Source organism: Pan troglodytes, chromosome 11, assembly GCF_028858775.2.
Source record: "Pan troglodytes isolate AG18354 chromosome 11, NHGRI_mPanTro3-v2.0_pri, whole genome shotgun sequence".
Lineage (NCBI taxonomy): Eukaryota > Metazoa > Chordata > Mammalia > Primates > Hominidae > Pan > Pan troglodytes.
Window position 1 is genome coordinate 885,801 of NC_072409.2, and position 13,883 is coordinate 899,683.

At 56.9% G+C, this 13,883-nt stretch overlaps 2 protein-coding genes across 18 annotated transcripts in view; one reads left to right on the forward strand and one right to left on the reverse strand.

Annotated features, from left to right (window-relative positions):
- Positions 1–836, reverse strand: MRPL41 (mitochondrial ribosomal protein L41). The gene is made up of 2 exons (XM_054659296.2): positions 578–836; positions 1–482 (listed from the first exon to the last, which is right to left on the reverse strand). The coding sequence occupies exon 2, from the start codon at positions 472–474 to the stop codon at positions 61–63; it is 414 nt and encodes a 137-aa protein (XP_054515271.1). The 5' UTR covers positions 475–482; positions 578–836; the 3' UTR covers positions 1–60.
- Positions 837–1,167: 331 nt separating this feature from the next.
- The window catches only part of PNPLA7 (patatin like phospholipase domain containing 7), a 93,555-nt gene continuing 80,839 nt past the window's right edge, over positions 1,168–13,883 (forward strand). For 4 of the 17 annotated variants that reach the window (XM_054659270.2, XM_054659275.2, XM_063788079.1 and 1 more), the window contains exons 1-8: positions 1,168–2,128; positions 4,631–4,705; positions 4,884–4,971; positions 5,371–5,450; positions 8,464–8,555; positions 8,707–8,847; positions 9,476–9,635; positions 11,566–11,646. In XM_054659270.2, coding sequence (XP_054515245.1) covers positions 2,099–2,128; positions 4,631–4,705; positions 4,884–4,971; positions 5,371–5,450; positions 8,464–8,555; positions 8,707–8,847; positions 9,476–9,635; positions 11,566–11,646 — 747 coding nt within the window. In that variant the 5' untranslated portion in view covers positions 1,168–2,098. The remainder of the gene's footprint in view (positions 2,129–4,630; positions 4,706–4,883; positions 4,972–5,370; positions 5,451–8,463; positions 8,556–8,706; positions 8,848–9,475; positions 9,636–11,565; positions 11,647–13,883) is intronic. The other 13 variants (XM_054659271.2, XM_054659272.2, XM_063788083.1 and 10 more) reach the window with 6 other exon arrangements.

Sequence of the window (13,883 nt, forward strand, 5' to 3'; positions counted from 1 at the left end):
TAGCTGGCAAAGGCGTTTAATAGAAATGAGATGAGGGCAGGCCGCCCCTCCCCCGCCCAGCTAGCGCAGGAAGTTCCTGGGGTATAGCTGGAAGAGCTTTCCCTCCTGTGTGGGCTCGAAGCCGTACTTTTCCAGGTTGTCAGGGTCGAAGGTACCGTCTTTGAAGTCCTTTTCGATGGCAGGCGCCACGGCTTCGCTGAAGAGCTGCGCGGCCGTCAGGGGCGTCTCCTCGCTCTCAGGGGCGAGGTAGCTCACGTAGGGCTTGAGCTTGAAGCCGGTCAGATCCGGGACGACGAACTCCGGGACCATCTCCTTGATCTGCACGAACCTCCAGCCCGAGGTGAGGAAGCCGATGCCCTTGGCGCCCCGGCCCTTGCGGCCCCTGAAGCTGCGCGGGCCCCGCTTGCTCGTCCACTTGCTCATTCGGTCCGCACCCCGGACCAGGCAGCGCGCCGCTGCGGCCAGGACGCCCATGCCGCGCCCTGCGGGAGGAGAGAGCGGGTAGTCGCGGCCCCGGGAACCCGGCCAGCCCCGCCCCTGGCCGCGCGCGGCGCCCGCCCCAATCCGACAGACTCACCTGGACCGGAGACCCCACACGAGCTCCAAACGTCCCCGGCTCCGGCGCCAACCCGGCCTCGACCTTGCTCCGCTTCCGACCGCTGCGTCGCAGCAAGAGCGGCTCCGATTGGCCGCGGCCGCCGCGTCCAATAGCGGCCCCAATCTGGTAGGGGGTGTGGCCGCGGGGACTCGGCCAATGCGAGGAGCGCGCGGGGCGGGGCGGGGCTCGCGGGGCTGGCGGGGCGGGGCCCGCGGGGCGGGGCTGGCGGATGAGTGATCGCGCTCAGCGCGGTGGTCCCTGACGTCTCCACTGCCCGCCACTGCCTGTGTTCGTCCGCCAGGTGGCCGGCGGTTTCCCGGGAGCCCAGTCCCCCTGAGGCCGTGAGGTGGCGTCGGGAGGTCGGGGAGGACGCGGGCCCTGGACTCGAGACGGCCGCCGCGTTGACGCCGCGACCCCGCCTTTCTTACCCCTCCGCCGGGCGCGGCTCCTCTGGACGGAGCCGGCAACCGCGCGGGGAAAGCCCGGGACCTGCAGCCGGGAGGGCCCGGGCTGTCTGTGCTCCCCCGCAGGCCGGGCAATGGTGTGGGGGGACTCGAGCCCTCGCGGTGCCCAAATTAATCAATAATCTTGGACCCAGCACGTCCGGCTTGCGCACTGAGCCCTCCTGCCCGGTCACCCTCGCAGGCGACCTCTCACCCCACGCGGAAGTCGCCCCCCAGCCGCACCCTCACAACCCGGATCCACCCCCTCCCCAGCTGCACCCCGTCTCCAGCGGCACCCCCACACCCCAGATCCATCCCCTCTCCAGCTGCACGCCCTTCCCCAGCGGTACCCCCACACCCCAGATCCATCCCGTCCCCAGCTGCACCCCCTCCCCAGCGGCACCCCCACACCCCAGATCCACCCCCTCCCCAGCTGCACCCCCTCCCCAGCGGCCCCCCCACACCCCAGCTGCACCCCCTCCCTAGCGGTACCCCCACTCGCCGGATCCACGCGCTCCCCAGCTGCACCTTCTCCCCAGCGGTACCCCCACACCCCAGATCCACCCCCTCCCCAGCTGCACCCACTCCCCAGCGGCACCCCCACACCCCAGATCCACCCCCTCCCCAGCTGCACCCTCCTCCCCAGCTGCATCCCCACACCCCGGATCCACGCCCCGCCAGCGTCACCTCCCCTCCAGCCGTGCTTCTCCAGAAGGCAGCGCTGCCCCCATCCCCGCCGCGCTGGGCCTGGCTCCTCTTGACCTGCTTGGATCCGCCCCATCTGGCTGCTGTTCTGGGTTCCGGGACAGCCACGTGAGGGCTGTTTACAGAGGGAAGGAGGTGGCTCCTAGCAGATGACAGACGCTTCTCAAAAGACAGCTTTTCTTCCTGGAGAACAGACTTTTTCAGCAGGATTTTCCTTTCAGTGAAATATAATTTGACTTGAAAGGAACCCAGGGAAAAGTGTCCCAGTGTGAGCATGAGCGGGTAGAGGTGTGCCCTTGTTTGCTTCAGGCTGTCTGCTTTTCGCCCCTGACTGTTTTTTCTGTTTCTAGCCATGGAGGAAGAGAAAGATGACGGCCCACAGGTATGTAACTCAGGGGACCAGATCCCTGGATTTCCCAGTTGGGGGGCATTTCTGGACCCAGAGAAGGCTCCTCTCGGCGTCTGCTCTGCCGCGCTCTTTGGCCCCGTGGCTTCTTGGCGCCTGAGGACTGTGGGAGTGTTGGATCTGGCCCCTCTCTGCTGCCTGTCACAGCTGCCAGCACTTGTTAGACGCGCCTGTCACAGCAGACAGCCAGCGGTGGCCCATGGGCATTGTTCACAGGGGGGCAGCCAGCAGTGGCCCCTGGGCATTGCCTGAGGCCTTGTCTTTTCTTCCCCTAAGGTCACAGTTGCTACTTCCAGTTCCTTTAGGACTTTGCCTGATGGTTTTGCTTAGAACCTTTTTCTGTGTTTTTTTTTTTTCCCAAGACGGAGTCTCGCTCTGTCGCCCAGGCTGGTGTGCAATGGTGTGATCTTGGCTCACAGCAACCTCCGCCTCCTGGGTTCAAGCAATTCTGCCTCAGCCTCCCGGGTAGCTGGGACTACAGGCACCACGCCCGGCTAATTTTTGTATTCTTAGTAGAGACGGGGTTTCGCCATGTTGGCCAGGCTGGTCTTGAACTTTTTTTTTTTTTTTTTTTTTGAGACGGAGTCTTGCTCTGTCGCCCAAGCTGGATTGCAGTGGCACGATCTCAACTCACTGCAAGCTCCGCCTCCCAGGTTCACGCCATTCTCCTGCCTCAGCCTCCCAAGTAGCTGGGACTACAGGCGCCCACCACCACGCCCGGCTAATATTTTTTTGTATTTTCAGTAGAGACGGTGTTTCACTGTGTTAGCCAGGATGGTCTCGATTTCCTGACCTCGTGATCCACCCGCCTCGGCCTCCCAAAGTGCAGGGATTACAGGCATGAGCCACCGTGCCCGGCCTAGTCTTGAACTCTTGACCTCATGATCTGCCCGCCTCGGCCTCCCAAAGTGCTGGGATTACAGGCGTGAGACACTGTGCCCAGCCCTAGAATCTTTTTCTTAGTCAAACATCTGTAGCCACATGGCAAAGGCCTTATTTCCTAAACCAGAACACTGGACCCATTAAAGCAACAGTGAAAAGCTAGAAAAGGCTGAGCTGCTCCACCGCAGGAGAGCCTGTGACCAGGTCACGGGCCATCGCGTGATAGGCCTTCCTTGGATAATCGGTCCCAGAAGCGGTTGCTGGGCTGAGGGACTCACTTCGCTTCCTTAAGTGAGGGACATGGTTGTAGGTGCTTCTCTGCTCCCCACCTGGTTGAGAGTGAGCGTAGGGGTTCCCCTGTCCTGAAGCAGAAGCTCCCAGGGCTTGTATTTGCTTCTGAACCAAGTTCGAAGGGCTCAGCTTTCTGGGCACGTCCTCATTCTGTCTTGGTGCAGAATTGTGTCTTTAAATGCGTTTCTGAGTGCTCTTCCGACTTCCCTGAATTTTCTTTTTTTTGAGATGGAGTCTCCCTCTGTCGCCCAGGCTGGAGTGCAGTAGCACAATCTCAGCTCACTGCAAGCTCTGCCTCCCGGGTTCACGCCATTCTCCTGCCTCAGCCTCCCAAGTAGCTGGGACTACAGGCACCCACCACCACACCCGGCTAATTTTTGAATTTTTAGTAGAGACGGGGTTTCACCGTGTTAGCCAGGATGGTCTCGATCTCCTGACCTCATGATCCGCCCGCCTCAGCCTCCCAAAGTGCTGGGATTGCAGGTGTGAGCCACTGCGCCCAGCCCTTCCCTGGATTTTCTGGCACGGATGGGAGTCCTGCTCTCTGCAGTGAGGTGGGGGTGGGTGTTGTTTTAGGCCTTGGCTCTTGTGTAGAAACTTTCAGGCTGAACCAGTGGCTTCCCCTGCCCTATCCGGTTCCTGGCTGCCTGGGAGGAAGGTGTGATGCCAGCAGGAATGGAGAGGGCTGCCTGTCTGGCTGGTGTCGTCTTCTCGTTTTCTCTTTCACTTCTTGGAACCACCAGCGTCCTCTGCTGTCGCGCACTCACCATCCTGCCCTCACCCTCTCTTCCCTCCCTCCCGCGGACCTGGACTTCTGAAGTCCTGCTGCTCCAGGAGACGGCAGGACACAGAGCCTTCTCGGCCGCTGCCTCCTTGTTTGGCATGTGAACTGGTGTTGAATGTTCTCAGAATCCAGATGGCTCCTAGGGGTTTTGAGCACCGCTCCTGCTGGGGCTGAGGCGACACTGAGAGGGGGGCCTTGGCCTCCCTTGTGGCCGGGCCTGCTCCCTGAGACCTGCATCCCAAGGATTGCATCACCAGCATGTGGGTGTGTTAGTGATGCCTGGGGCAGCCGCTGGCCCTGCCCCACTGTATCCCAGTGACTGAGGGAGCCAGGTTGCTCTCTGAGTGCTTCCTAGCAGGGGGCTCAGAGGACCCCGGCACCCCGGGCGAGATCACTTCTTCCCAGAAGTCTCCGGGGCTGCTGACTTCTCCCCTAACTCCCGGCTCTCCTCCTGCTGCTCTGAACAAGTTCGGGCTGGGAAACCTGTCCATGCCCACCTGACCCCATGCTCTCTGCTGCAGGCTGACTTCTGCCTGGGCACCGCCCTGCACTCTTGGGGGCTGTGGTTCATGGAGGAAGGTTCACCGTCCACCATGGTAATCACCTCACGCTTCCCTGGGGCCAGACCTGGATGGGCCGTGGCCTTTTTCACCTCTCCCTGTCCCCATCCCCTGGCTCATTCCTGCCCAGCCTGTGGTTGGGGTGGGGGCAGGCTCAGGGCTAGGGTTAGGTTTGTGGCCTTGCTGATGGGTGCCGTGTTTCCACTCTTGCCAGCTGACGGGGATTGCGGTTGGAGCCCTCCTGGCCCTGGCTTTGGTTGGTGTCCTCATCCTTTTCATGTTCAGAAGGCTTAGCCAGTTTCGTGAGTATCTTGGTTCCGACTCTGGCCCGGGGGGTTGGGGGAAAGCGTGGGTGTCTTGGGATGTGTTTTGAGCCCCTGGGAGGGGCCCTCAAGCCCATGGTGGCTTTGGCTAGAATCTGATGGCCCATCTGGGCTCAGGCCGAGCCTGTCGGTTCCAGGAAGCCAAGTCTGTTCAGAGCCCTTTCTGTTCTCCTCTCCTGAGCAAGGCTTCAGTGGGAAGAGGGGAGAGCCCCCTTTGTTGGAGATGAGCCTGTCACTCAGGCCCTCTTCCCTCATGCTGTCTGAGTATGGCCAGTTACTGGCAGGGACGAGAGTATGACTGACTGTGCCGCACCTGCATGTCCAGGACCAGGCCTGTGCCACGGCTCTACCTCAGGCCATCCCTTTACTCCCCTGCAGGACAAGCACAGCCCACTCCTCAGTACCGGTTCCGGAAGAGAGACAAAGTGATGTTTTACGGCCGGAAGATCATGAGGAAGGTAGCTATTGCTCGGGGCCCCAGGCTGCACACGGCTTCCTTGAGCAGGCCCCTGTGGGAGGGACCCCTTCTGCTGCGGGCTCCCCCAGGCTGGGCAGTGCTTGGCGTGTGCTGTCCTCTCCCCAGCTTCCCAGCTCTGCCACCAGGCTCAGGGTTTGGGGGAAATTATAAATTGTGCCGAATGGTGTCTGCTTCCTCCAGCTGAATCCAATGCGTTTTACCCAAGAATAACCCCTCACCCTCTCAGGCCTCTACTCCCCCTGGCCTGGAGGGGCAGCTTCAGGAATGTCTGTGGTGCACAGTGGCCGGAGGGGTGGGAAGGCCTGTAGGGCCCAGCCCCACAGGGTCGGTGGGTTTCTCCCCCTGTGCGGAGACGAGAGAGTGTAGAAATAAAGACACAAGACAAAAAGATAAAAGAAAAGACAGCTGGGTCCTGGGGACCACTACCACCAAGACGCAGAGACCAGTAGTGGCCCCGAATGCCAGGCTGCACTGATATTTATTGGATACAAGACAAAGGGGCAGGGTAAGGAGTGTGAGCCATCTCCAATGATAGGTAAGGTCACATGGGTCACGTGTCCACTGGACAGGGGCCCTTCCCTGCCTGGCAGCCGAGACAGAGAGAGAGAGGAGAGAGAGAGAAAGACAGCTTATGCCATTATTTCTGCATATCAGAGACTTTTAGTATTTTCACTAATTGACTACTGCTATCTAGAAGGCAGAGCCAGGTGTACAGGATGGAACATGAAGGCGGACTAGGAGCGTGACCACTGAAGCACAGCATCACAGGGAGACGGTTAGGCCTCCGGATAACTGCGGGCAGGTCTGACTGATGTCAGGCCCTCCACAGGAGGTGGAGGGGTAGAGTCTTCTCTAAACTCCCCTGGGGAAAGGGAGACTCCCTTTCCCTGTCTGCTAAGTAGCAGGTGTTTTTCCTTGGCACTGATGCTACCGCTAGACCATGGTCTGCTTGGCAACAGGTGTCTTCCCAGACGCTGGCATCACCGCTAGACCAAGGAGCCCTCTGGTGGCCCTGTCCGGGCGTAACAGAAGGCTCGCACTCTTGTCTTCCGATCACTCCTCACTATGTCCCCTCAGCTCCTATCTCTGTATGGCCTGGCTTTTCCTAGGTTATGATTGTAGAGCGAGGATTATTATAATATTGGAATAAAGAGTAATTGCTACAAGCTAATGATTAATGATATTCATATATAATCATATCTAAGATCTATATGTAGTATAACTATTCTTATTTTATATATTTTATTATACTGGAACAGCTCGTGCACTCAGTCGCTTGCCGCTCACAAAGGCCCTGTCGGCCCCCAGAGTGGATGTTTATTTTAACAATAAATGAGAACGGAAAGCTGCTTTCTAGGAACATCACTGGGGCCCGGTGGGTGCAGAGGGCCTCACGCTCGGCCAGAGGTTCCCGACTCTGCTGCCAAGCTTGGAGGTCTCTGCCAGGCTTTGGGATGCTGAGCTGAGGACAGAGTCCATCCCCTGGGATTTGAGGGGCTGAGTTCCCTGGTTACCGGCATGTGTGCTCTAAGCTGAAAGCTGCGTGACTCACTTTGAATGTCTGGGTGGTTCCGGAACCTAGACACAGATCCCTGGGCCGGGGCTCAGGGATCCGAGTTTCACAAGCCCCGATCTGGGGAATAAGCAGCCTTGGTTTAACCCTTACTTGTCTTTGGCCAATTGGGCTGTCGGAGGCCTCCCCTGGCCGCCTCCCTGCACTCCTGAAGGGCCCAGGAGGTGCTCAACAGACCACCCAGAAGCTTCACAGAAACCGCACAGACTGATCCCTTTAAAGCAATCTTTGTTACCTTTTTCTGGTTGTACAACTAATTCGTGTTCTTCATAGAAAATTGAAAAACTCGGCCGGGCACGGTGGCTCACGCCTGTAATCTCAGCACTTTGAGAGGCTGAGGTGGGCGGATCATGAGGTCAGGAGTTCGAGACCAGCCTGGCCAACATGGCGAAACCCCGTCTCTACTAAAAATACAAAAATTAGCTGGGCGTTGTGGCGGGCGCCTGTAATCCCAACTACTCGGGAGGCTGAGGCAGGAGAATTGTTTGAGCCAGGACCCAGGAGGCGGAGGTTGTAGTGAGTCAAGATCGTGCCATTGCACTGCAGCCTGGGCAACAAGAGCAAAACTCCATCTCAAAAACAAACGAACAAACAAAAAACAAAAAGAAAATTGAGAAACTCAAGAGGGGAGGGATATGGGTGTCTGTGACTCATCTGTTCTCATCCGCGTTAAGTGCTGTGAAAGGGCAGATGAGTTAGGGCTGCTGTAGGCTGGGTCTTGGACAGGCTTAGGCGGCCGGGACAGGGCGTAGGGTGGTCTGGAGCAGAGTGGAGGCGGTCTGTTGAGTGTCAGCCATCATCCAGTGGCCCCACAGAGGACAGGGAAGCTGAGGGCCTGGGAGGAAAGCCATGAGGCTGACAGCTCTGGACCGAGGGGCAGCAGGCAGTGGGGCCTGAGTGAGGTGACCCTGCCAGCATGCAGGGTGTGACCCAGGCCACTGCTATTCTGGGCAGTCAAGCAGGCACTGCCTGAGAAAAGGGAGGAAGACTGTTCCAGATATGGGACAGAGTGGGCAGTGGCCCCAGGTCAGAGGGGAAGTTGGGGGGTAAGGTCGGTGGGGACAGTGGCGGATTTTTAAAGGGTTGTAGCAAAGGGTTGTGTTGACCAGTATGAGAGCCAAAGATGGAGCGGATGTCAGCCTTCGGGGCAGCAGGGCCAGCAGGCATGAATCCTGGGGGCTCTGGAGGGTTGGCTGTTTGGGGACAGTGAGGACGATCCCAAGGATGTGTGGGGCTGTATCGCTGCCAACATTCCCTCACAGGCCAGGCAGGGTGGGAAAATGGCACAGCCAGACCCCAGGAGCTGAAGCTGGGACTGTGGGAGGCCCACAGGCAGGTCCTGAGGACTGATCCCCATGGCAAAGAGCTTGGACCTTGCGGCTTGCAGGGTCAGTGCCTGGTCTCTCCCTTGGCTCTGCAGGTGACCACACTCCCCAACACCCTTGTGGAGAACACTGCCTTGCCCCGGCAGCGGGCCAGGAAGAGGACCAAGGTGCTGTCTTTGGCCAAGAGGTACTGAGTGTCCTTCAGACCACATCCTGCCCAGGGTGCCCCCCATGGTGCTGGCCGCCCCGACCCTGAGCTGCCTGGTGTGTCGGCCACTGATGCTGTGGGTTTCGAACCCGCCTGGTCTGCTCAAGGCTAGTGTGTCTCTGCCTTGTAGGATTCTGCGTTTCAAGAAGGAATACCCGGCCCTGCAGCCCAAGGAGCCCCCGCCCTCCCTGCTGGAGGCTGACCTCACGGAGTTTGACATGAAGAATTCTCACCTGCCATCGGAAGTTCTGTACATGCTGAAAAACGTTCGGTAAGAGCGGGGATGAGCCCCGGGGGCTGCGGCAGCTCCCTTACTCCCGGGCTTCTCGCTGGGGCCTGGCTCCAGCTTGGCCGTCTTGTGTTGGGGGATGGTTGGCAAAGTGCATCGTGGGGCTGCTGGTGTCTGTGCCCCGTGGCGGGGCCTCGCGGTCTCTGGCTCCTTCACCAGATCTTTCTTGTTCTGTTGAACGATTTCCCGGTGTTTCATCTTCAGCGGTGAACCCAGGGCAAGAGCAAGAAGGGTGTGGTGGATCCAAAGCCTGGAGCCTGGGTTCTGCTCTGTGCTCCTGTCTTGCTGCCTGGCCCCTGGACTGCACCCCTTCCGCTCCCTGGCCCAGCTCACCATCCTGGAGGCCACCTTTGCCTTCCTCCCGTGTGTGTGTGGCTCAGGTTCACGGGTCAAGAAGTTCTCTGAGCTGATGGAAAACAGGCTCACGGGAATTTCAGAAGTTGACGGTTGTGTTTGGCAGTAATGCTGTGTGGTTTGTTGGTCAGCCGTGTGGACCCACAGCACAAAGCCTGGCGCCAGTGGGGTCGGTGGCCGTGTGCTCTCGAGACTCTTGGAGAGACCATCCTCCTCCCCTGGAAGGGTGTCCCACGGTGCCCTCTGGCTCTTGCAGGGTCCTGGGCCACTTTGAGAAGCCGCTGTTCCTGGAGCTTTGCAAACACATCGTCTTTGTGCAGCTGCAGGAAGGGGAGCACGTCTTCCAGCCCAGGGAGCCGGACCCCAGCATCTGTGTGGTGCAGGACGGGCGGCTGGAGGTCTGCATCCAGGACACTGTGAGTCGCAGGGCGGCGGGGCGGGGTCAGGCGGCTGCGCATTTACCTCCACGTCTGTCTTCTCGGGCTGTAAAACGTTTCTCATTGAAAAGCTAGGCAAAATTTTGATTTTAATTTCTTTGGGGGAAAACTCACCGTTTTTATGTTTTATTACATTTTATTTAGTTTTTTGCAACAGGGTCTCACTCTGTCACCCAGGCTGGAGTGCAGTGGTGTGATCTCAGCTCACTGAGGCCTGGACTTCCTGGGCTCAAGCGATCCTCCCGCCTCAGCCTCTCGAGTAGCTGGGATTACAGGTGTATGTCACCATGCCCAGCTCACTTATAAAATTTTTTTGTAGAGATGGAGTCTGAGTTTGTTGTCCGAGCTCATCAGCAATTCCTGTGCTCAGGCGATTCTCCCATCTTGTCCTCTCAGAGCACTGGAATTACAGGCATGAGGCGCTGGGCCCGGCAGCTGTTTTAAATGTTTCTTCCAAGCCCTCAGAATACTCCCTTTGATAGTTTAGTCGTAAGTCACTGTGTTGATCTGCCATGGTCCATTGAGCCCTTGCTCTATTTTCAGGTTTCTAACAAAATTAAATTAATTGTAAGAAAGTAATTAAGGCCAAGGTGGGAAGATCGCCTGAGCCCACGGCTTAGAGACCAGCTTGGACAAAGTAGTGAGACCCCGTCTCTACAAAAAATAAAAAATAATTATCCAGGCATGGTGGTAGCACCTGTGGTCCCAGCCACTTGGGGGCTGAGGTGGGAGGATCGCTTGAGTCTGGGAGGTCGCGGCTGTAGTGAGCTGTGTTCACGCTACTGCACTCCAGCCTGGGCGACAGAGCGAGACCCTGTCTCAAAAAAAAAAAAAAAAAAAAAAAATTCGGGTGTGAATCCACGTAGGAGCTCAATACTTGTTTCCTGCCTCTGTTAAATTCCACCCTTTGAATCGCTGCTCGGGGGTGGGTGCTGGGCCAGACCCTGCCGTGGCCTCTTCGGCGCCGTGTTGCTCTCCTGGAGGGTGGTGTGGCTTTGTCTGTCTGGGCAGTTTGCGACCCAGACTTCCCATTGCTTGTTCTCATTTAAAGCACACACTCAGCAAACCCTGGGCTTTGTGTGATCATCACCCTGACCTGCAGGGCTCCTGCCAGCTGTGGTCCCGGGAGTGGGCTGTGATCCCACACCAGCTCCGGCACTGCCTGTCGGGGTTTCTAGACCAAAAGCGCTGCTGGGCAAATTATTTGGTTCTCAGGTTTGTCACTTTGTCTGTGGCTGGACTTGATGGGTTATTAGAAGGGAAAGGGGCTTGGGGGAAGCTGGAGCCAGTAGCTCCTGGGGATGAGGCCGCCCAGCTGGTGAAGCAGTGGCTTTCGTTGCCGCTCGTGCGGGGCCCTCCTGAAGGACCAGAACCCGTGTCCCTCTGGCCTTTGGACTAGATGGGAGGGGCTCATGGAGGGGACTGGGGCCAGATTTGGGCAACTTCATAAAGAATTTTCCTGGGTCAAGCTGAGATGAAGTGCTTACGTTGTTAAATCACCAAAATAGCGCGGTTTCTTTTCTTTTTTTACCTAATGGAAAATTATATCAAAGTTCTGGAATTTAGGCTGGTAATAACTGAATCGGTCCTCGGAGTCCTTATAGTTAGCTCAGCAAACAAACAGGCTCTGCGAGCTTTTGCCTCAGTCCCCACACTGAAGACGAGTCATGGGATGGAGAGGTGGGGTCTCCTCCGTCTGTTTTCCTTGCTGCTGCTTCCTGTGTGTTGTACCCCTGATGCCAGCAGGTCCATCTCGTCCCCTGCCCTCCATCCAAGGTGTCTGCTGCTCTCATGGCACCTCAGAGGTGCAGGCCCGTGGCCCCACTGCCCTGGGCTGGGCTGAGCCTCCGCCAGGCCCCGCGGTTGCAGCCCCAGACCTGACGGCACCCACTCTGCTCTCCAAGCGCAGGACGGCACCGAGGTGGTGGTGAAAGAGGTTCTGGCGGGAGACAGCGTCCACAGCCTGCTCAGCATCCTGGACATCATCACCGTGAGTCCCCCGCTGCCTGGCCCTCCGGGCACCCCTGGGTTGGCCCCGGAGGCCTGGTTTTTCTGTCTTGTCTGGACAGCTGGCAGTGGTTAAAGGTCAGTTCTCCACAGTGATGTGAGGGGAGCAGGGTTTGGTCCAGGAAGGAGGGAGGAAAGAGGAGGGAGCTTCATTCTGGCCACAGTGCGTTGAAGAATAGCCGGGCATGTGGCTAACGGTTTTGGTTGTCTCTTAAATGACTGTTGTTGAACTGGGTGATAAATGCATGTGGTTCAGCATTCAAAAGGCACAAAGTGTTGTAGAGGGAAGGCGTTTTCTCCTCTCCTCAGGCCCAAGGCCCTCCCGAGGGACCAGCCACCCCCGTTTCCTGCAGGTCCTGCTGGGCTCTTCCCTGCTGGCGCCGTCTTTCTATGGCTCCCAGTCTTTTGCTTTTCGTCGTTGCAGTGAATGGTCTCCTGTGTCCATCGTTTCCGATACCGGAGCCTGATCTGCAGGATAAATCCTAGGGTGGACTTGCAGGGTCCCAGGGATGCAGACTTGTAATTTTGAAAGGTGCTGCCGGGCCGGGCGCAGTGGCTCACACCTGTAATCCCAGCACTTTGCGAGGCCGAGGTGGGTGGATCACAAGGTCAAGAGATCGAGACCAGCCTGGCCAACGTGGTGAAACCCCGTCTCTACTAAAAATACAAAAATTAACTGGGTGTAGGGGCGGGCGCCAGTAATCCCAGCTACTTGGGAGGCTGACGCAGGTGAATCGCATGAACCCGGGAGGTAGAGGTTGCAGTGAGCCAAGATCCTGCCACTGCACTCCAGCCTAGGCAGCGAGAGTGAAACTCCGTCTCAAAAAACAAAACAAAACAAAAAATCACGTATCATGTTGTCTCATGATTTTTAACTTTTTATTATGAGACAGTTCAAAAATGTGCAAAAATAGTAAAATCACCCCATGTGCCCAACATTAACTAGAATTATTTTTTTTTAGGCTGGGTCTTGCTCTGTCGCCCAGGCAGTGGCATGATCTTTGCTCATTGCAACCTCCGCCTCCCAGGCTCAAGCAATTCTCTCACCTCAGCTTCCCAAGTAGCAGGCATGCACCACCATACCTGGGTAATTTTGTATTTTTTTGTAGAGATAGAGATGAGGTTTTGCCATGTTGGCCAGGCTGATCTTGAACTCCTGGGATCAAGTGATCTGCCTACCTCAGCCTCCCAAAATGCTGGGATTACAGGCATGAGCCATCATGCCAAGCCATTAACTAGAAGTTTTTTTGGTTTTTGTTTGTTTGTTTGTTTTGAGATGGAGTCTCGCTCTGTTGCCCAGGCTGGAGTACAATGGCGCAATCTTGGCTCACTGTAACCTCCACCTCCCAGGTTCAAGCAATTCTCTTGCCTCAGCCTCCCAAGTGGCTGGGATTACAGGCATGCGCCACCATGCCCAGCTAATTTTTGTATTTTTAGTAGAGAACAGCCTTGGTAAGGCTGATCTTCAACTCCTGACCTCATAATCTGCCTGCCTTGGCCTCCCAAAGTGCTGGAATTACAGGCGTGAGCCACTGCACCCAGCCTGAATTTTGTTGTTTTTTTTGAGACAGGGTCTTGCTCTGTTGCCCAGGCTGGAGTGCAGTGGCACGATCTTGGCTCACTGCAGCCACTATCTCCCAGGTTCAAGTAATTCTCCTGCCTCAGCCTCCTGAGTACCTGGGATTACAGGAATGTGCCATCACACCTGGCTAATTTTTGTATTTTTAGTACAGACGGGGTTTCACCATGTTGGCCAGGCTGGTCTTGAACCCCTGACCTCAAGTGAGCCACCCACCTCAGCCTCCCAAAATGCTGGGATTACAGGCCTGAGCCACCGCGCTTGGCCCATTAACTGGAATTTAATGTGTGTTTAATCTTTTTTTCTTTGAGTAAAACCTACATGCAGTGAAACAAATCTTTAGTGTCCATTAGCTGAATTTTGCTAAATGCCTCTCAACTCAAAAGAGGTATGTGATTTTAATCTTACTCTTTTGAGTTATACCTTTTGCATTCATTGTTAGCTGTGTATCAAGGTAACTTCTACCTCACTTTCTCTAGACTTTGTTAGGAGAGTTTTCTAGAGCTCACCAGAACCCTGGCTCGGATGCATTCAGGCAGAACCAAGCGCTAGGTCCTTGCATGACACCTCGCACTGGAGCCTGGGTGGTGTCCTCTGATCCCATCCTATGTTCCTCTGCTCGGAAAGGACGTAACAAGCTC